At 43.4% G+C, this 22473-nt stretch overlaps 1 protein-coding gene across 2 annotated transcripts in view; it reads left to right on the top strand.

Annotated features, from left to right (window-relative positions):
• Positions 1 to 22473, top strand: part of GPC6 (glypican 6) — a 766899-nt gene that overhangs the window by 696309 nt on the left and 48117 nt on the right. For both annotated transcript variants that reach the window (XM_083437893.1, XM_083437892.1), the window contains exons 5-6: positions 16639 to 16769; positions 20578 to 20721. In XM_083437893.1, coding sequence (XP_083294019.1) covers positions 16639 to 16769; positions 20578 to 20721 — 275 coding nt within the window. The remainder of the gene's footprint in view (positions 1 to 16638; positions 16770 to 20577; positions 20722 to 22473) is intronic.

Below are 22473 nucleotides of genomic sequence, written 5' to 3' on the forward strand. Positions count from 1 at the left end.
TCAGAAACTTATAGGTAAAGGTAAAGGGACCCCTGACCATTAGGTCCAGTCGTAACTGACTCTGGGGTTGCGGCGCTCATCTCACTTTATTGGCCAAGGGAGCCGACGTACAGCTTCCGGGTCATGTGGCCAGCATGACTAAGCTGCTTCTGACGAACCAGAGCAGCGCACGGAAACGCCGTTTAGCTTCCCGCCGGAGCGGTGCCTATTTATCTACTTGCACTTTGACATGCTTTCGAACTGCTAGGTTGGCAGGAGCAGGGACCGAGCAATGGGAGCTCACCCTGTTGCGGGGATTCGAACCGCCGACCTTCTGATTGGCAAGTCCTAGGCTCTGTAGTTTAACCCACAGCGCCACCCGCCGCCTGTGTCAGAAACTTATAGTGATAGAGAAATTAAAACATTGTATTTACAGTCACATGCTTCTCCATGCATAGGCCTACAGTCTCTTCTTCAAACCGTATTTTCCTCTCTTTCCAGAGCTCAGCACTCAGCCTTCTGTATCTCAGTTAGGCCATGCCCTTCAGCTTTTACGAGAGATTTCCACTTTTACCCTCTCCTGCAGCATTGCTCTCTTTCGAGCAAAGAACAAGCAGTCTAACACTCCATTCAACTTAGCAGTGTTCACAGTGGATTCTAAAACACAGCCATCTTGCTTCACATAAAATGGAGTCTCTCCTTCACTAAATACCTCCCATGTGACCAACGTTAGCCAATCACATGAGAACTACCAGAGAAAACAGAGTTAGTCTTAGCATTCTTGCCACCCACCTGAGGAGAGAGGGATTTGCTGGTTTCAATACTACATATGTATATCACATAGCTATTTTAGTTAATGAATGGAATGTATTGTTATGGTTATTCAATATCCCACAGCAAGCTATGTGCAAAGCATACAAGAAAGGGGCATATTCCAGTTTTTTAAAAGCACAACACAACAACCTTGTTTTTGTTCCACACAAGCTGAAAACTGTTTCTGAGTTCAACTGAAGCTCAGTGAAAAGACTTGAGAAGCAGTGGAAATGAAAAGTAGACTTTGATTTATGAAAAAGGATTTGAAAAGATAAATATGTATACTTTTGGGAAATATTGACTTAGTAAGTGTATGGCAAGTATCTGCAAAAGAAGAACATAAACATATGTTTTTAAAAAAATTGCAATTGTATATGATCCGTATAAATGAGGTTATCTGGTCAAAAAGGAGCAAAGAAATTGCAAGCTAAAGAATAGAACTTAATATTCTGACTCTGTGGTGCATTGGATACTGAAGTGGAATGATGACAGCCTTAGCACCTGAGCCATTTTAAAATTGGACTGGAAGCAGCCCTGCAGAATATATACAGCAGGTAATAATTTTCCAGTGGCGAGGGAATGAACTAGCTGGCTGAAAACGTCCCTTTTTTCAGCTCTGATTTCTGTGATTGGAAGAAGATGAAATGAACAGTAAATTCAGAGGTTTTTTTTTTTTCAAGGGAAGGGTAAATTAGACTTGAAATTTCATGTGGTGATTTGCTGTTTGAGCATATCTCATCAAAGAAGGGGCCAGACCCAGTAAGTTTCTATGAATTATGCTAACTCTACAAGCTGCAAAGGACACAGCAAATAAATATTCATATAAATAAGCAGCAATAACATACCCTCCAAGTGTCCCGGAATGCCAGGGGCAGCCCCGGAATTACAAAGGCCATCCTGGCTTCTGATTTGATCCGGGAATGTCCCTATTTCTCCTGCCAGTGCTGCTGCCCTGAGCTCAGGGATGAGGAAGAACTGGTGCTTGTCCCGAGCAATGGAAGTTGCGGTGGCTGTGGCTCCGAGGGAACATCTTGTTGCCTCTCCATGGCTGCTGCTGCCAGCCTCCCCACTTGATAAACATACGAGATGTAACCGGCTGTGTTCTTAAATAAATCAGGTATACTATTCATTGTATTAAATTATGAATTTCAACAGAAGTCACTCATAAAGTTCAACAAACGAACAAAGCAGAAGACCCAGTGGATCAGATCATTCTGTAGTCAGTTCATGCATAAGGTCCATCCATGTAATGGTGTCTATTCCATCTGTCCGTTCATAAAGTCCAAAAAATCCATATGAAAGGTTTCACAAAATCCTATTGCAGAGTCTAAGACAAGGATTTCCAGAATATTGGCCTTGTTTCGCCGTCCTGAGCTTCATCAGTACTTAAAGCTCTAAGTAATGCAAATAAATACAATATCATGATCTCACACGTTTTACAGCAAAAATAATATAAAACCATAAACAACTGTACATACCATATGTAATATTACAGGACAGTGGATCTTATGGCATAGTAGTAGCTGCAGTAAGCAGCAACTGTTACAAAGTAGGGTTATATGGACAAGCACAATATTGACTGGGCAGCTAGTAGGGGCTGCTGGAGAGTGGGTAAGGAAGACAAGAAGCTTCTGTCACCAAGGCCCAGCCCAGCATAATGCGCCAGCTCTCGGGGCCAGGCAGAGGGAAGGGCTGCCCTGGATGGAAAGAAAAAGGGGAGCTGCATGGAGTGCAAGGAGTCTTGATTTTTGTTATTTAAAAAACGCTTTGTGTGTCCACAAAGGGTTTTTTCGGAATGCTGGAGGGCATGTGTACTGTGTTCCATTGGTGTAGTGCTGTTGGATGACCAAAAAAGGGGGGGGGTTAAGGAGGGTTTGTCATGAGGGGAGTGAGAAATGTCCCTATCTTCATCTGAGGAATGCAATAAAATTTTAAACACAGGGTTGTAGCATGTCGGCAACTGGGGAGGAGGAATGGTGGAGACCGCCTCCCCAGCCTGACTCTTCCAGAGAAGAAGGAGACAGTTCAGAACTGCTACAGGGGTTTGAGGGAGATCACAGCTCAGAGGAAGATGAGGGGGAAATCTAGGAGATAACGGGAGAGGAGGAGGAAGAAGCACCAGGGGGGTGACAGCTGAGGGACTCAGTGTCTTTACAAAGCCTTCTAGACCCCCCTTTCCCAGAACCTGGCGAGCCTTGAAAGCAGGAGAGCAAAGAGCTCAAAGGCAGAGGGCACTTTTCAGCACCTGTCGTGATGACTCATGAGAAAGTGGGAGAGACGGAGGGGGTGGAGATTCAATCGCAGCAACGCCATTATTCCGAGAGGCCCCATTCCCAAGCCTCTCTCTGTGAATATTGAATAAAAACAGATGGTAAGGACTTGTCTTGTCCGTTCCCAGCAACCTGCCATGGGGGCTGGACCCTCTGATGCCTGACATAGCAAACACCAGACAGGCACCCACAGGATTAAGAAATGAAACACTCTGCTGCCATTTCAGCGCAGGGGATGCAATCTCCATAAGGCGTCTCCCCCAACAGACAGGGGGGGAGATCCTTTCCAGATCTGCGCACCCACCAGAGGGGCTTTGTATTGACTCCTCCCTTTGGGAGAAGCCGCCACAAAGCCCCATTACTCTGCCAGATGGGGGGCTGATCTCCTCCCTGAGCCCAGTAGCAAAGCTGGGTGGCAAAACTCCTCTCCTAATCCTAACCCCTAAAGGCCCAGGTCCAATACCAATATGTCACACTTCCATCTTTTTCCACTGGAAGCAACAGAAGGCAAACTCACTATGTCAAATCCAGGGCTGGTATAGTTTTTGTCCTCATTTTGGCGTGGGGTGGAAGACTGAAAAGACTATTAATATTTTGGATCCCACAGCCAGACCTGCTCCCCCGGCACAGACCCTATTCAGCCCTAAGGTAAAGGTAAAGGGACCCCTGTCGGTTAGGTCCAGTCGCGGATGGCTCTGGGGTTGCGGCGCTCATCTCGCTTTATTGGCCAAGGGAGCCGGCATACAGCATGACTAAGCCACTTCTGGCGAACCAGAGCAGTGCACGGAAACGCCGTTTACCTTCCTGCCAGAGAGGTACCTATTTATCTACTTGCACTTTGACGTGCTTTCGAACTGCTAGGTTGGCAGGAGCAGGGACCGAGCAACGGGAGCTCACCCCTTGGCAGGGATTCGAACAGCCGACCTTCTGATTGGAAAGCCCTAGGCTCTGTGGTTTAACCCACAGTGCCACCCGCGTGCCTACTGAGGTCCTATTTAGCCCTTGAAGACGGGTGGAGATTTCTACAGCTTCTGGAACACCCTCCCAGAGACAATGGGATTACAGATTAATAATAGGATTCAAAGATTAATAATCATTTGACAGTTGCTGTTATTGCTGCTGCTGCTGCTAGAATGAATGCTCAGCGTACAGCCAACATCATGATCTTCCCACACATTTTGTGCAAACAAATTGGGATGGAGGCTCAATTAGCATGCCATCAATATTTTATGCTATCACAACTGGATACTCACAACGAGTAATTACAACTCATTACTATAATTTTGAGTGTGTGAGCATAATTCCTTTTTGTGTATTTTGCACAGACCACTCACAAAAAGATACTCCATTTCCTTCTGTATCTTCCATCAGGGTGTGTGAAACTGAAGGTGCAATTCTATTTTCAATTTCATTTTCCCAGCCCTGAAGATAAACTTCAACAGGAAATCTATATACCTGTTTAAATTTTGGCTGGTTTAATCTGCACAGGCGTTTCTTCAATATTGTTAGTTGCGTGTTTCAGTTAAAGGCCCCAGATGTTTCTATGTAAATATATTTAAGTCTCTGTCACAATGCATCATGGATCTTGTAGTCATGAGGCTACATAAATCATTGTTATTATTACACCTGCATCTTCATTTTCACTTCTATAAATGACTGCAGCTGAGAAGAAAGGAATTTAAACCACTCACTGATAGTAGGAATGGGGGGATTTGATTCAGTTCACATATATGAGTATAAATCTAATTAATTTGTGCTTTCCCAAACATCGTATGAACCTAAACACAACCATCCTTCAAAATTTGCACTTCTCCAAATTTTGCAATGCAGTTCCCCAGCTGCAAAATGTCTACAAAAATGCACTGTATTAGAGTAAATATCTATAAAAATGCATATATTGGTGGAAAAAAACGTACAGAAAATGAACAATATAAGAGAAAATTATTTGCATATTTTTTTTTTACAAAATTGCATATAAATATGTGCATATTATGTTGTTGCTCCTATAAACCTTTAGTGGGGTGGTTAGGTCTTAGTCCTTATTAATAAGTTGGAGGATGAGCATTTTATATAAATTTTTACTGGCAATGCTTTCAGTTCTATTTGGATTTAAATAGCATTCCATTGCATTTTATTCTGAGACTTTGTGTGTGGAAAAAGAGAGGGATGAATTAAATAAATAAATAAATAAATATATAAATAAAAAAAAAAATTATAAATCAGCAATTTGCCCTAAGATGCTTTTGAACAGTGTGAGAACCTTTCATAAAATGCAAACTGATTACAAAAGCTAGAGTTATGGTTGGAAAAGGAAGAAACTGGGGGAAATGGAGATTGACAGATTTGCCCATCCCTAACTGATAGTTGGACATTAAAGGCAAAATACTGCAAGAATGCAAATATAATGAGAATACGCAGAGCTCATGTACCTGACGCATAGGTAGATTAATCAAAAGCACAGCCAATCACAAAGTGGCTGCAAGGTTTTCAGATCAGAGAAGAGCCTGCTAGATGAAACTAAAGGACTTTGTAAATTGTTTTTGGCAAAGTGCAAAGCCAGTGCAAGTTGCAACGCAGATCCTTGCAATTCATTTAGAAAGGACCTAAGCCATTCTGAGCTGCACTTTATTTTGCATTACAAACCTCTGCTCTTGGCAGACTTAATTGTGAATGACTGTGTAGGGAAGTTGAACCAAACTGCTCACAACTAAGATAAAGTTGGGAGATCAGGGCTGAAAGTGCAGGGAGAGAGATGAGCAGCCCCTGATCTTATGTCTGAAGGGGGAAGTTTCAAGATTCACTCCAAAGTATTATTTGGTGAATTGTTTTGCCAGGTCTCCATCACAGGTTGCATATAGGGTAAGGCAGCCACGGGGAGTCTTTGGCCCTTCCATTGTCAACTGCAACTCCTATCGACTCTGGTTATTGGCCATGTTTGCTGGGGCTGATGGGTGATGTAGTTCAGCCACATCTGGAGACCCAATGGTTCCCAACACGTGGTTCAAGGACTAGAAAACAAGAACAAATGCAAATATCAAAAGTGTTGGCAGAGTAGCTAAACCCCCCATTTACGCACTTTCAGTATGTGTGTGACAGTGTATAGACACATTGTGCCGAACCTGCAAGTGACCCCAAAATTCACAAAAATGGGCAGAAAGGGGCAGGGCATGCTGGCAGAGTAGCCAAATGGCATCTAGGAAGCCAAATCATGTGCAATACAGTGGTACCTCAGGTTACAGACGCTTCAGGTTACAGACTCTGCTAACCTAGAAATAGTACCTCGGGTTAAGAACTTTGCTTCAGGATGAGAACAGAAATTGTGCACTGGCGGTGCAGTGGCAGCAGGAGGCCCCATTAGCTGAAGTGGTAGCTCGAGTTAAGAACAGTTTGAGGTTAAGAACGGACCTCCAGAACGAATTAAGTTCTTAACCCGAGGTACCACTATACTGACTCATTTCTTGAAATTAAACACATTAAAATATTCAAAAAACTTTTACTTTCAGAATGTATAGCTAAACAAGAATATATGCAAATATTCTTGTTGGAAACGCCGTTTACCTTCCCGCCAGAGCAGTACCTATTTATCTCCTTGCACTTTGACGTGCTTTTGAACTGCTAGGTTGGCAGGAGCAGGGACCAAGCAACAGGAGCTCACCCCGTCGCAGGGATTCGAACCACCGACCTTCTGATTGGCAAGCCCTAGGCTCTGTGGTTTAACCCACAGCACCACCCGTGGTATGTAGGTGTGAGGGACTGGACAGAGGAGGAATGGTGGAGACTGCCTCCCTGTCCTGACTTGTCCAGGGAAGAGGAAGAGGAAGACAGGATAGATTTACAACAGGGGGTTGAGGGAGGAAGCAGCTCAGAAGCAGATGAGGGGAAAAGCTGGGAAATAATGGGAGAGCCAAAACAACACCTGGCTGACATGTTGTCATTAGAAAGCATTCCAGACTCTCCATCTCTCAGAACCTGGCAAGCCTTAAAAGTAGGAGAGCAAGGACTCAGAGACAGAGGGCAGGTTAAGGGGGGGGAGTGAAGCTGAGCCAAGGAACTTGAAATCTTTATCCACACATACAGAGCCTATTTGGCATATCATCGTCTACACCAACCTAGTGCCCTCCAGTTGTTGTTGGATTACAACTGTCATCCATCATGGCTTGCATGGCCAATGGTTAGGGGCAATGGGACTTGTAATCCAACAACATCTGGATTGCACTAAGGTGGTACCTTGGGTTACAAACGCTTCGGGTTACAAACTCCACTAACCCAGATGTAGTACCTCGGGTTGAGAACTTTGCCCCAGGATGAGAACGGAAATTGCACGCCATCGGCATGGCGGCAGCAGGAGGCCCCATTAGCGAAAGTGCGCCTCAGGTTAAGAACGGTTTTGGGTTAAGAACGGACCTCTGGAATGAATTAAGTTTGTAACTAGAGGTACCACTGTATACTAATAGAGAACACAATTTTCTAAATCATGGATACTTACGAAAACAAAAGAGCAGTCCCAGTCTCCCCCCGCCCTTCTGAAATAGATGCTCTAAGGAGGGGGGAGAAAAGCAGTCCAATTCCATTCTCTGTGTCCACTGAATGCTGACTAATTGTTGAGGGAGTAAAATATGGAAAGCCGTCCAAGAGGAGGAGAAATGGAATAGACTTTCCTGACAGAGAGCTTAGTTGACTGGAACCAGGAACCAATGCACTCAACCTGCAAGTCCCATTCATTTCAAGTCCCACTTGTTTAAGTGAATGGAAAATCTGCTGCTTGCATGAACGTTTTATATGCCCATTTAAATATTTGCATTCGTACACATATTGGAACGGCTGGACCAAGGCTATAATCCGCTCCCACACCTCAAGGTAAGTGTTGATAGGCAGGTGAACTGTCAAGTGCGCTTTCAGATGAACCTCTGGGAAAGGTGGGGGAGAAAAACAATAAAAGGAAAAGCTGAACAATACAAAAGAGTTTATTTGCTTCCTCTCTCAAACTACAATGAAGAAAGATTTTCCATCAATCCCGTTATGCTTGTCTCTCGCCCTCTGCGTAGAACAGTTCAAGAAATCATTCTCCTACCACATAGGACATAAAGAGTGAAAAATATTGGCAGGCTTTTGTCATCTTGTACTAGCTGATAGCAAGGAAATGAGTTTCTGTGGATGAGCAGTGGGCTTTCTGCGGTGGATTGGACATTGGCACAGCACATTTCTTTACATGTCTGAGAAAATGACATTCTGCTTGTAGGAATAAATATGTTAAATAAAAAAAAAGCCAAACAAAACCCACTCAATGCTTAATACATTACAACATTAGCAATTCTATACAATTTAATTCAGCCCACTCTGACAAGGTCTCGGTGTGCTGAAAGCACAGAAAATAGACTGGCAGATCAAATATTTTCAAGTACAGAAAGTATGCTTGAGAAAGTGGTTTCCTCTCTCTTCCCACATCTCTTAAAACTGAAAGCATCATCTATCTATCCATCCATCCATCCAGAAAAAAACAAACATAGGGTTTTGATTATGCGATTTGATACAATCCTGCTGTCAGGCAGCAGTGGAACCAACCCCCACGGCAGGTTGCCGGGAACGGACATGAAAGGGAAAAGTCCTTACCATCTGCTTTTATTCAATATTCACAGAGAGAGGCATGGGAATGTGGCCTCTCAGAATAATGGTCTTGCTGCGAGTGAATCTCCACCCCTCCGTCTCTCCCACTTTCTCATGAGTCATCACTGCAGGTGCTGAAAGGTGCCCTCTGTCTTTGAGCTCTTTGCTCTCCTACTTTCAAGGCTCACCAGGTTCTGGGAGAGTGGGGGGTCTGGAAGGCTTTCTAAAGACGCTGAGTCCATCAGCTGTCACCCCCCTGGTGCTTCTTCTTCTTCCTCCTCCTCCACCTCTCCCATTATTTCCCAGCTTCCCCCCTCATCTGCCTCTGAGCTGTGACCTCCCTCAAACCCCTGTTGTAATTCTGAACTGTCTCCATCTTCTCTGGAAGGGTCAGGCTGGGGAGGTGGTCTCCACCATTCCTCTGCCCAGTCCCTCACAGCAGCCCTATATAGGGAAGTTTTTTAAATGTTTAATGTTTTGTTATGTGTTTGACATACATTGGAAGCCACCCAGAGTGGCATGGCAACCCTGTCAGATGGGTGGGGTATAAATAATAATAAAAGTGTTGTTGTTGTTGTTGTTGTTGTTGTTGTTATATTAAATAGCATGTCCCTATTTTAATCAGAGAAATGTTGGAGGAGATGCCTTGATAAAGACTGTTCTCCTTCACGGAGAGCACATGTTGCAGTGGGGTCTGACAGGCCACCCCTCTGTTGCTGGGCAGGATCGTATAGATGGCCATAGCAGTGATTGAGCTGTTTGAGTTACGGGGGAAATTTTGATGTTGCCAATTTGTGGGATGGACCAAGGGTTTTATATACTGAGCACGCAGCATTGAGCATTCTCTTTCGCTGCGTGCACCAGATCACCCACCCACCCTCCCTAATTTAGGGCTTTTGCGTTTGACCTTACTATGCCTGTCATGGGGTCATCTACTCTTTGGTCCGGGGCCTTGGGGCAGGGGCCCGCCAATCCATTTGGTGGATTGGCTGGTGCCATTTGGTTTTTGCCTACTGCGTAGCAAATCGTCACAACTTGTTAAGATTGCGGTTAGGCATTGGTTATTTTTTGGGTTGGTGGAGGGGATGTGGTTGGCTGTGCCTGCCCCTCCAATGCTGCTGCTGCAAGGGAATTCCATTAAAGGAATCCAGGGGCTCGCCATGCTTTCGTCCGAATCCCTGGCATGGGGCTTGGGCCGCACAAGCCCCTGGGAGCATGCGGGGAGAGGTGAGGGTCTGGTGCCCGGCTCCATTTTCTCCCCAATATTGTTTTCCCTTACTGGCTTTCACTGGAATCTGGAAGTCAGTTCTGTCCCCGGACGTGGGGACAGATAGTCGTAACCAATGCCTAAGCAACCACTCACATTTATGTACAGTGGTGCCTCGCAAGACGAAAAGAATCCGTTCCGCGGGTCTTTTCGTCTTGCGGTTTTTTCGTCTTGCGAAGCAAGCGCATTGACGGAGTAGCGCTATTAGCGCTATTGGCGATTTAAGGGCTAAAAATGGCTTTTTAAGGGGTGGGGGATTAGCGGTTTTGCTGCTAAAATGCTTTTAGCAGCTTAGCGATTCAAAATAAGGGGTTTTGGAGCAAAAAAAAAAATTCAAATTTTTTCGTCATTTTTCGTCTTGCGAAGCAAGCCCATAGGGAAATTCGTCCTGCGAAGCGCCTCTGCAAATGGAAAACCCTTTCGTCTTGCGGGTTTTCCGTCTTGCGAGGCATTCGTCTTGCGGGGCACCACTGTATTTTAATAAAGTTGTGGCCAAAATTATACCAGAAACATTAAATTCTGTGTGAATTGTGATTTATTTGGGGGTGGCTTGGGGACCTCGACATGCAAACAGTGTTCCTGCCAGGTCATTTGCACAGCACCTTCCTCCCCACCAACTTGGTCCTCCCATTTCCCCCCACCCCGGTAAACAGCAGCCAGTCCGGGGCCTGGAGGTCAATTTAGTGCTGTTGCTTCTCCCCACCGTCTGCTTCTAGACCCTTTTCTGAGCTCATGTCAACAGTGCACCACAGTGGCTTTGCCACTAGGCCATGATTCCTGCAAGGATCGAGAGATGTGTGTAAAGCACAGGTGTAGCACAATTTGGTATTTAAAAAGAAAAGGGGGGAACTCGAAACGAATGAGGATGAAGTGAGTGCTAACCTGACTGTATGCATTCAAGGCTTAGTACATCATTTTTTGTTCTTTGGCGTTTGGGTTGTTAGGCTGCTCTGGCAACACTTGCTTCGTGAAGGAAAGATCACTCACCCTGACCCTTCAGGCCTGAAATCATGCTGCATTCTCATGGCTGAAAGGCAGCCATGCCGCAGCCATTTGCTCTAAATAATAGCCTTGATTTGAAATATAAACTGAGCGCCTTTAAAAAAAATAAAACCGACATCTTGGCATGGCTCCTAATGGGGAATCTCATTTGCGGAGGGGAAAAACTCAACTCATTTGTATATTTAAAGAAAAGCACACATAGGAAGTTCTGAACGCTTTCATTTTAACGTAGTTATTTTGATTGTTGGGTTCAGTTAAAACCAGCATCTGAAGTTTATTTGCTGTAGCCTTTAATTTTCATTTGAATGTTGTTATGATTTCGGTGCGATATAAGTCTACCGTTGCTTGAACTGTAATTAATAAAATCCGTTGCCTACTCATTGTATCCGAATGTGATGCCCTCAGCCCTCAGTCTCTTCCAGGTCATGCCCCAATGTAATAATAATAATAATAATAATAATAATAATAATAATAATAATAATAAAAAATACCTTTATTGTCATTGTACAACCTATGTACAATGAAATTAAAATAGCCTCCCTCCCCCCCAACACTCAATCTCTTATCGAACAACACACCACCTCGCAAGTCAATTTCTCTATGTTATTTTCTGTTCAACAGCCTAACAGCCCACGGATAGAAGCTATTTTTTAGCCTGTTGGTATGGCTAATTATACTTCTATATCTCCTGCCCGAGGGTAGAAGATTAAAGAGATGATGGCCGGGGTGTGAGTCATCCCTGAGAATTTTTCTCGCTCTCCTAAGGCAACGATCCCTTGCAATGTCATCTAGCGGACTCAAGGAACAGCCCGTGATATCATGTGCTGTGTTCACCACCCTCTGTAGAGACTTTCTGTCCATGGCTGTCAAGCCAGCATACCACACTGTGATACAATATCAAAGGACACTTTCTACTGGGTACCGGTAAAAGGAGTTCATCAGTTGTTGTTTAACATTATTCTTTCGCAAGATCCTGAGGAAATGGAGTCTCTGTTGGGCCTTTCTGACCACCTGAGTTATGTTGATTTTCCAAGTGAGGTCCTTACTAAGGTCAACTTCCAGGAATTTAAAGAAGGAGACTCTCTCCACACAGTCCCCCCCCCCCCCGATATACAATGGGGCAAGTTCCCCTCTCTTCCTCTTTGGCACCCTTCTTGAAGGCTTTTACCTGACCAGAATGTGTCCCGTGAGGATGCCTTTTGAGTGCCTGGATGGAGAAAAGTGTCTGTACGTAGAGTAGGAACCGCTGGCTTTTGTGGGGCTGGAATGTAGCCTACTATACAAAGTCACATCCATTGCTCCACCCACTTTTCTCTTTGGCCCCGCCCACCAGAAGGCTGTGGTCCCAGAAGGTCGCTCATAAGGATAATGTGTCCTCAAACTAAAAAAAAAAGGCTCCCCATCCCCAGGATATAGGGATGCAGCCTAAAGTGTCATTCATATCAGGCCCCATCTGCTCTGTAAATTTAAAGCAGTATAGTACCATTTTTAAAAGCCATGGTCTCCTGCAAAGAATCCTGGGAAGTGAAATTTGTTAAGGGTGCAGACAGTTGTTAGGAGATCCCTATTCCCCCCACAGAGCCACGATTCTCAGAGGGGTATAACATAGGGTTACCAGACGTCCCCAGTTCCCGGGGACAGTCCCTGGATTTGCAAATCTGTCTCTGGACAAATTCCGTCCCCGGAATGTCCCCAGATTTGCAAATCTGTCCCCGGGAAATGAGGCAGTGGCAGCCTCAGCAGCCCAGAGCCACCCTGGTAGCACAGTTGGCTCTGGCTGGCTTCAGGAGCTGCTCGCTGCCGTGGGACCCACCATTTTTCCTTGCCGGAAGTCCCCATATGATGTGTTGCGCTGTGGTTCTGAGAGATGGAGGGTCTGGAGTACTTTCTAATTACAACGTGTCAGTTGGGTGTTGCTCCGGCTCTCCCATGATTTCCAAGCTTTTCTCTTCATCTGTCTCTGAGCTACTACCTCCCTCAAACTCCTGTTATAAATCTATCCTGTCTTCCTCTTCCTCTTCCCTGGAAGGGTCAGGATGGGAAGGCAGTCTCCACCATTCTTCCTCATCTACCCAATCCCTGACACTGGGTCATGAGAAATCCCACACAAGTACTTTGACATTATGTGAGAAACGGTATGGTGTAATGGTTGAGTACAATCCAGGTTCAACTCTCTGCTGAGCCATGAAGCTCACCACTTCATCTTCGGCCAGTCATACCCTTTGAGCATGTCCTATCTTGAGGGTTGCCGTAAGGATAAAATAGCTCCATGGAGGAAGGGCGGGGAATAAATTGAATAGAATAAAATACAAATAAATAAATTGGCCCTGAATATTCCTGTTTCCAGTCCACAAATAAGAAAGGCTTCCTCTCTTCCGCTTCATGCTAGTTCAAAACTGTATAAATCCCGAGTGACATATATCACTTGGGGGGATGAGAAATGATGTGCTAGATGCAAAAGCTCTCATTTCCACAGTCTTTTCTTTCCCAAATCCAATAGACTAGAAGTTGGCTTAGGTCCCAGCATACTCATAGATGCCCAATAATTCAGCATTAGTTTTATACTTTCCCATTAAAACTTCTCTAATCCTTTGCATGTATAATAAGTCAGTGTTGTGAAACTTCATCCATTTTCTTTCAAGAGGAGGAGTGCCATTGCATGATTTACCAGTTGGCACTGGGCAGAGGAGTTGAGGGTGAATAGAAAAATGGGTCAGTGACTTCTTTTTTTGCACTAAAGTGATATACAGTGGTACCTCAGGTTACATACGCTTCAGGTTACATACGCTTCAGGTTACAGACTCTGCTAACCCAGAAATAGTACCTCGGGTTAAGAACTTTGCTTCAGGTTGAGAACAGAAATTGTGCTCCCACAGCACAGCAGCAGCAGGAGGCCCCATTAGCTAAAGTGGTGCTTCAGGTTAAGAACAGTTTCAGGTTAAGTATGGACCTCCAGAACGAATTAAGTACTTAACCTGAGGTACCACTGTAAATGCACTGTGTCTATCTACACATTGGCTAGGTAGGATGTGTACAGCTGAACTGCTTTATGTTTTGGGACACCCCCTCTCATCATCGACAAACGAATCCCACAAAAAAGACCATACCCAATAAAACAATAAAAGGGGGTGGAAGACCTCAAGCTCATTGTGACCTGTGGCCTGGACCACAAGCTAAGCAAACCTAATTCTTCCTCTTCTCTGGTGATCACTCGTAGCCAAGTAAGATTGTCTTCCATGAACACAGTCTTAACAGTGAGGCCATTTATGGATCCACATGTCCTTCCACAGTGGGGACATAGGTTTCCGGGCGGGAGTTGATCACGGTGAGGGTTTGCCAAACGTGCCTTCTTCTTAGTACATTTCCCCCTTTCATCCTGAGTTCAAGCAGCTTCAAACCTAATAACATACCCGCCTCTCCAGTCAGCCAAGTTGAATCAACCAGCAGTGTCATTGGCATCCATCTGTCTCAAGAAACAATGGGGTGGGCTTTTGGGGTGATGTCAAGCTGCTGCATTAGCAGCACCAAAGTGAATTCCCTGGGTGAAAGCCAGGGCACTGTGTGTGGAGGTCCTGGGCTGCTCATACAACAAGACCCCACTCTTGGCCTTGCTGGTGTGGTCCAAAAGAAAGCAGAGCAATATGTTTAGCACTGGCTAGGCTGCAGGAGTTGCCAGAAGGAGGTGTACAAGGCACCGTCCAACCATCTTAGGAACTCAACTCTGGGTTTGTGTAGGGTTAACTCCTTAGCCTTTCCTTCTCCTGAAAATGTCCTGCAACGCAGCGGAGGTTTAGAATCAGAGTTTTCCTTTTCCAAGACAGGCTACCTTCTCAGGTTAATGAGTCACATCTGCCCCACACATGCAGAAACTCCCTTTTTGACTGTTGGACTTACTCTTGGTCTTGTCTAGTCAATCCTCTGGAGCCTGTCTACAACTGCAGGGAAAGTCCCTAACTCATCATGAGTTTGAGACCCATTGGCTATCTCAACCTGATTTAGATGACCAATCGAAGCTGTTCCTGGGGTGTGGCTGAGAGAAACTGCTCAAAGCTGCTCTGTGAAGGGTGTGTGGCAAGTTCACCTCCATGCTATGATGGAAATGACAATATTTTGAGTCAAACCATGAGGTCTTTTGCAGCATTTCTGTAAATTCTTGTTTGCTTGCAGAGCAGATATTGCAGTCTATCTAGTGCAGAGCTGAAAGGGAATTCTACACTGGGGAGTGGAGGGGAGGATATTCTTTTTAAACAATTGAGAAAGGAAACGCTGTCTGATCATGGGCTGAGGTTAGAAGGCATGGGAGCACATACTTCTCAGGGATGGATTAGCTGGTAGCGTCTAACTTGGTCAAAGGTGCACTGTAAACACAGTAGAATATGCCTCACTATGCTCTTATGATTGTACATTATGTAATTCTCTGAGCACGGCGCCATGTAATTAGACAAATGAGTTTGTGTAACCCCAGCAGAACCATAAAATATATCTTGCAGCCGACAGCAGACAGCTGCATTTTGTACAAAGCACAGAGCATAAAACATGACTTGTACCTGTACGTCATGGCAGGAATCCAATATTTATCCCCTGTTTGTATTGCAAGGAAATGGGGTCCTTGGGGTCAGAATGAACAGCTGCTTTAATTATAAGATCCCAGTATATCACATAAAAGTTTTCTTCGTCTTGTGCAAAGCTCCAGAATATACCCCAAGGGTTCATTTCGATCAGCTTCCATTCTTATGATTGATATGTCTATGTACGAATCGTCTGGCAAATTATCTGTTTCGGGTGTCAAGATAAAAGGCCCGTTTTCAACTCTGCTGCATGAGGCAATAGGATGTGGCATCTATTATTAATGCAGTTTTTAAACTCTCTGCTGCCTTTTTTTTTTTTCGTAGAGAAGTATGACAAGAGACGGCTTTTGTGAAGAAAGTTTTCAACCTGCTTCTTGTTGCTTCAAGCTGAAGCTTTGATATATATATCAATAGGCTTTCCTTACTGCCATGGGCTCCAGTTTTGCCCAACAATCCCTTCTGTGCCTCTCCTGGTCCACCCTGTTACGTGTCAAACCACTACCACCCTGTGCCGCGCAGGCTGTATGCTGTATGTTGGAGAGAAACACAGCATGGGTCAAACATATTTGCACTAATAACCTGCAGCTGAACCAGCCCTGACAGATGTAAATGTAAAGTAAAGGACTGCTACCCAAGCCAGTTCTGTTGAATTGGTACATGTAGTTGAAAACACACTTGTGTGATGATGATGATGATGATGATGATGATGATTTATTTATACCCCGCCCATCTGGCTGGGTTTCCCCAGCCACTCTGGGCGGCTTCCAACAGAACACATGTGAGTGAGTGAGTGTATAAGAGAGAGAGAGTGACAGACAACTCCACTTTTTGGTACACCTGTTGGCTGAATTTGCAGTACGTGTGTGTGTGTGTGTGTGTGTGTCCCTCCCTCCCTCTCCTCCTCTTTCTTTCTCCTGCTGGTGTCCGATTCAGGTGCTCTCAACTTTTTCTCCAGCTGAGTACTGACATATTTTATGTGCTTATATAGGAAAGACACACCTGGTTTCCATTGTCTCTCTGGGAGACAATGGCAAGTTTCTGAAGTTGAATCATCTGTCAGGACCCTTTGTGCTACATCATGTGAGGCTCCATAGTTACTTATTATCTGACGGCTGGCTGCTTTGTCTTTCAACAGATGCTATGCTTTTGGTAGCAGACAGATTAGAGGGACCATTCAACATTGAATCTGTTATGGATCCTATTGATGTCAAGATTTCCGAAGCCATCATGAACATGCAAGAAAACAGTGTACACGTGACAGCAAAGGTATCTAACACATTGTTGCTACTAAATGCCTCAGCTAGATATCAAACTCTACCATTGCTTCTTTAGAAATTTGGTTGTTTCTTTCCTTAAATATCCAGATGACCAACCACAAAACCAGGAAATCACCACTGGCAGGAAAAAAAGAAGGGAGAAACTCCAGATGTTTGCCATATGATTTATACTATGAAATGGGGTAGTAAAGTATAGAGTAAAACAAGGCTATGAGAATCTATTACATTAGTTGCTTTGCTATCCCATTTCTTATGTATGTTATTGGTATATTTATAGTGTGTTCCTCCTACTCCCTGAGGAAGGATTTGTTCTGAAATGTGTCAGGCTTGGAGTAAGTGTTATTTTAAGTATCTGGAGCATTTTTCTCTATTTTTCCTGAAAGGTCTGGCCGGAAATCTGCTTTCTGAGCTTCTGAAGTCCTGTGCAAGGGCTGTAATGAAGGCATGAAGAGGCTTGAACTCTCAGTAGGTCTTCAGCAGGCAATCAAGGGATCTCAAGCAGTGATCCTGCCTGTGCAACAAATCAAAGGAGGGGATGGCATGAAAAGACCATCCACACCAACAGAGGAAATTTCATTACAGTGGTACCTTGGTTCTCAAACTTAATCTGTTCCGGAAGTCTGTTCCAAAACCAAAGTGTTGCAAAACCAAGGCACACCTTCCCATAGAAAGTAAGGCAAAATGGATTAATCCATTCCAGACTTTTCAAAGCACCCCTAAAACAGCCATTTAACATGAATTTTACTATCTAATCCATAAAGTGAAAGCAATAAGCAATGTACTTCAGTCACACAATCAATCAGTCAGTAGCTGAACTGGGTTCCACACAGTCACAAAAACAAGAAAAAGCTGCAAAAACGCAAAAGAAATAGCAAAAACAGACAGACCTCCACTCTCAAAACAGAAGTGTGGCACTCAAATCGGAAGCATAACATTCAAAACAGAGCACGTTCTGCTTCCAAGAAAGGTTAGCAAACTGGAACACTTACTTCCAGGTTTGCAGTGCTTTGGGTTCCAAGTTGTTTGAGTACCAAGGTGTTTGAGAACCAAGGTACCACTGGACACCAGTAGCCAAGAGTGGGTCAAGTTGTACTTCCAGATTCCCATAAAGGCTTCCAGACCATGCCTGTTCACTGGGCTAGAAAATACAGAGGTTACAGTCTTGTTACATGTTACTAGCTGTGGATTGCTCTTTCTTGTCCCACACTAGACCTTTGCCTTGTTCCTCCCATAATATAAGAAGGAAATGTTGCAACAGGTCCCCAACTTTATTAAAAACCAATTACCATATTTGTAACACTGCATCCGGACAGTTGAAGGGCATGCCCGTGGGAGTTAGCCCATCTTACCATTGGTACTTTTTTCCAATATAATTTTAACTGAATTTCCTTTTTTTTTACAAATTGACTATAAATTAAAAACTTGACTCAGTTTGCATTTACACTGATTCACACTTTGCGAAGCATTACATGAACCAAAACGCACCGTTCTTCAAAATTTGCACTTCTCTGAATTTTGCAATTCAATTCGGCCAACCAATGCATACAAAAATGCAGATACCAATGTAAAGTGTGCATAGAAACGCATGCATTCGTGAAAATAACGTACAAAAATGAATTGCATTGGACAAACTGTGTATTAGGCAACTTTGCATGTGTCTTAGGAGAGATTTGCACTAAAATGATTTTTAAAAATGAGAGCTGTGGAGGGTGTTCCCACATTTCACCCCATCGGTTTCTTAATATTTTGTAGGTTCGGAGAACCAGCTTTTATTTACCATTGCTGATTCACTTTCTAATGGCTGGGAACTATTTTTCTGTCCTATACTGTTTACCAATGTTTTTTAACTATATCCCAGTAGCTTGGTAATTTAGATGTGATTTTGTGATACAAAATCAGCCAGACACACTTTTTAGAATTAAAGAAAAATAACAATATAGTCTTTATTTCTTTGTAAACTATAAAGATATAAGGACTTGATGACTCTCAGGGTCTCTTACAACTTTACAATTCTGCAATTTTACTAGGGTTTTTTTTTAAAAAAAAAGTCAAATAAGAACCTCTCTCTTTATTTAATAAATTGTCCTAGCTAAAGAGCAGCTACTAATACTATAGTTGACATGGTACCAGAATCAATACAGCCAACCTGTACTGCTTTGCAGCTTTGTTTTATCAATGCAGAAATTTCCAGGTTTCAGCTTTCCACGTTGGCAAAACCTTTTCTGACAAGCTCGTTGCTAGCTAGAACTCAGACGGAGGTCATTCATGTCAGCCTGAATCAAAGGCCCTTAACATCTAATATGACATATGAATATGACAAATGGTTATTTATCTAGATCTGCATACCTCCAGCCTGACCTGAATGGGGCTTATCCAGGTCCAATCTAGATTTCCTATATGCTGACTACCTTTCAAAATATAACATGTGGAACGTGATTAAACGAAGCATCCGCTGCGCTCAATTTTAAAACCATTCAGGAGCATGACATTATATTCTTCAGCCTCCAAATACGCTATTTTATTCTGGCAGAACTCTGTCTTTATTCTGACACATCACTAAGTAGAATCAATGAGATCAATTTCCTCCTTTTCATTTTTAACCCCATTGTCTCCCCCACTTATTACATGAGCCATATTGAGGCTGCTGTCACACAATCACCTTTGCAATATGTCCACTCCTTCTGCATTGTTTTCACCTTTAGTTTATGTAGATTGTGTTGCTCATAATTCTTTGGTGCACACTTGAATGCAGGAGACTGGTCCTTACAGCTTCTTATCCAAAGACAAGCCTGCTCCCCTTCATCTAGCAGTGGCTCACTGAACAACTGTATAGCTTTTCTCCGTTTGGTGGGTCTCAGAAAACACACCAGGAAGACTTGATGCAAATGCCTCTTAACCAAACACAAATAAGGCTTAAACAGATGGGAGCTGGAGCGGTAGCGGCTAAGCTTTAAAAAGAATTCCATTTAGTTCCAAAAACAAGTTACACTCTTTTAAGAAAATAACACCTGAAACAGAACACTTGCCAGTGCAGTCCATTCACACATTTGGCTGCCAGTTAGGTGTATAAAAATCAAGTGAATGCCCTGAGCAATTTGAGCCATAATTTCATGGGTTTTGATTTTTACCTCAAATGTTGTCCTTTCATTGAGGTTGCTTTTTGTTCATTGAAAAAAATAGGTAGCCAATGAGTAAAAGCGATGTTTTCAAGGCTGTTTGATAATTATGTTGGAATGTACTTAGACTCTCTAAGACTTAAAATTTAAGACTTAAATGTACACACTTGAAGAAACTACCCAGTCTTTGCGCAGTTCCAAGAAAGAAAGAAAGAAAGAAAGAAAGAAAGAACCCAGAGAATGACTTGAAATGGAGAACTATATGATCCTTGAGATGGTCCATGCTCTGGTAATTTTTGTTCATGCTTTTGAGTAGCAGGTTGGGGGGGAAATAGTCAAAAAGCAAAGATATTGATTAGTGTCAATGAAAGCTAAAATAGAGCCATTCACGTACTTTGAACTCAGACCTTCATATTGCATGTGTGAGGTATCTGTTTTGATACAGGTGACACAGCTTGAAATCCAGTTCATGTAACTTTGTGCTTAGACAATAAAATTCACAAGTATAACACATCGAGTCAGTAACAAAAAATCTGCTTATTCAATTGTTGATGATGCTGTTGATCAATCACTTTGACCAGGTTATCAAATTTATCCATGTGAAATTAAGGCCCAGGAATAAGATGCTGCTAGATTCAATTCTTAGTGGACCTTTGGAGTAATTTAGCATGGTTCTTGCAGGTCTTTCAAGGATGTGGACAGCCTAAACCAGCTCCAGCTTTAAGATCCTCCCGCTCTGTTCCGGATACCTTTAATACCCGCTTTCAACCCTATAATCCTGAGGAAAGACCAACAACAGCTGCTGGTACAAGTTTGGACAGGCTGGTAAGTAATAACTGTGGTAAAGTGATCTCAATTGTTATGAAAAGGAAGGGATTTTATTTTGAAAGTTGACCTTCTCCACACTCTTAGATGCTCATACCTGTTGCATGACACCACCAGATAAAAATGTCTAACAGTACAATGAACAGCTATTTCACTCTGAAAAGAAAGAATAGCAAAATAGTTGAATTATTTGGGCAGTGAAAAACTAACAATACTGGAAGTAACAATGATTTTTCCTGCAGACCACTAGAACAACGTAAGTGTGTGTCATGTGTGACCCTTCAAAGCATTTCCCTTGGGAAAGCTTTTCTCTCCTTTTCCTTCAGAATGACTTATTCTTGAGTGAGGTGCCACACAATAGTAGGAAAAGTTTGTGTTAGTTGGGGAAGTTTTGTAGGCCAGAGACTTAAATACTGCTTATTCTTGAGGTAAGTGGTTCAGTGAATCTACCTAAAATGTTAGAAAAACAACCTACCTCAGATATTCATTTAAATCTTAAATGAAGGACATAAAAAGCTAGCTTTTTTAAGTGTGGACCTATAAAACAATTCTGACCTATAGCAGTTTTCTAATTTTACAAATTGAAAATCATAAAAAAATAAAGGGAGGAAAGATTTTTGGTCAGCTAGAACTTAACAGATAATCAATCTATTCTCATTCACTTCTTAATCTTGGTTATGTATGTGGCTTCACCATATGGCTATACATGGCCAAAGCAGCTGGCTAGGGACAACAAAACCTGAAAATTGTTCATATGATGTGAACAATTATCACCCAACAAAACAAATGTTTTCTTAAAAACTAGGGATGTTGCAGAATTATGCTGAAGACTTGCCTGCTTGCTTACTCAACACTGTTCCTAGAACCAGATGAATCTACTGAGCTCTAGCCTAACAGAATGTGAGAATGGCCTTTTGAGGATCACAAGTGCACTATAGCCATTTGACATCCTTCCCAATGTTGTCTTTTGCACTTCTGACTATGGGGGTGGAAAGGAGAAGCACATGGGAGTATGTGTGCTCAGCCTTACTTCCAGTGAGACAGTAGGGCATGTAGGGTGAGGAGAACCATCCTTCCAACACCAGTGCCATTGTTGCTTACCTGGATGGCGATGGATGGGCCAAGATGGCGGCAAGGTCAGGACCACTGGCTTAGTAGCAGTGGTACCCCCAGCATATGAATTTCCCCTGCAATGAGATGTAAATCCCCATTCACATTCCAGTACAACATATCACACATAAATAGTAGCACTGGATTGACTTTGCCCTTCCTGTCGTCTCCCTGCACATGCTTTGTGGCATACGAGCCAACTCCTAGTGGTTGAGGTCCCTTCAGCCGCCCCCTAATAAAATATTTGAGGAGACTGGAGGGCCCCAAAGTTGACAGGCATTGGCATTCAAATGGGAGGGGTGCCGCATCTTGTGATCGATTACGCAGGGCAGGGCTTACGTAGATCTCCACAATATTTCATTCAAGTTGGCACTCCTGATTGGTGGTGTTTGGTGATGCTGAATACGGTGTTATCAAAGACATGGGGAGTTCCCCATTGTCACTGCCCCAGATATATCAGGCCAGAAACCTTTGGGGAATGTCATGAAACATTTTTGGATAGGTAGAAAGACCCACTTTTGCCCCAGATTTCTAAGAGTAGGATACTACAAAGTCAAGACCAAATCTGAAGCTTGCCATCTTTCATGACACCTTTCATGGCATTCCTAATAAAAACACAGTCACATTTCGGATGCTTACAGG

Source organism: Podarcis tiliguerta (assembly GCF_965153285.1).
Source record: "Podarcis tiliguerta genome assembly, chromosome: 4".
Classification (NCBI taxonomy): Eukaryota; Metazoa; Chordata; class Lepidosauria; order Squamata; family Lacertidae; genus Podarcis; species Podarcis tiliguerta.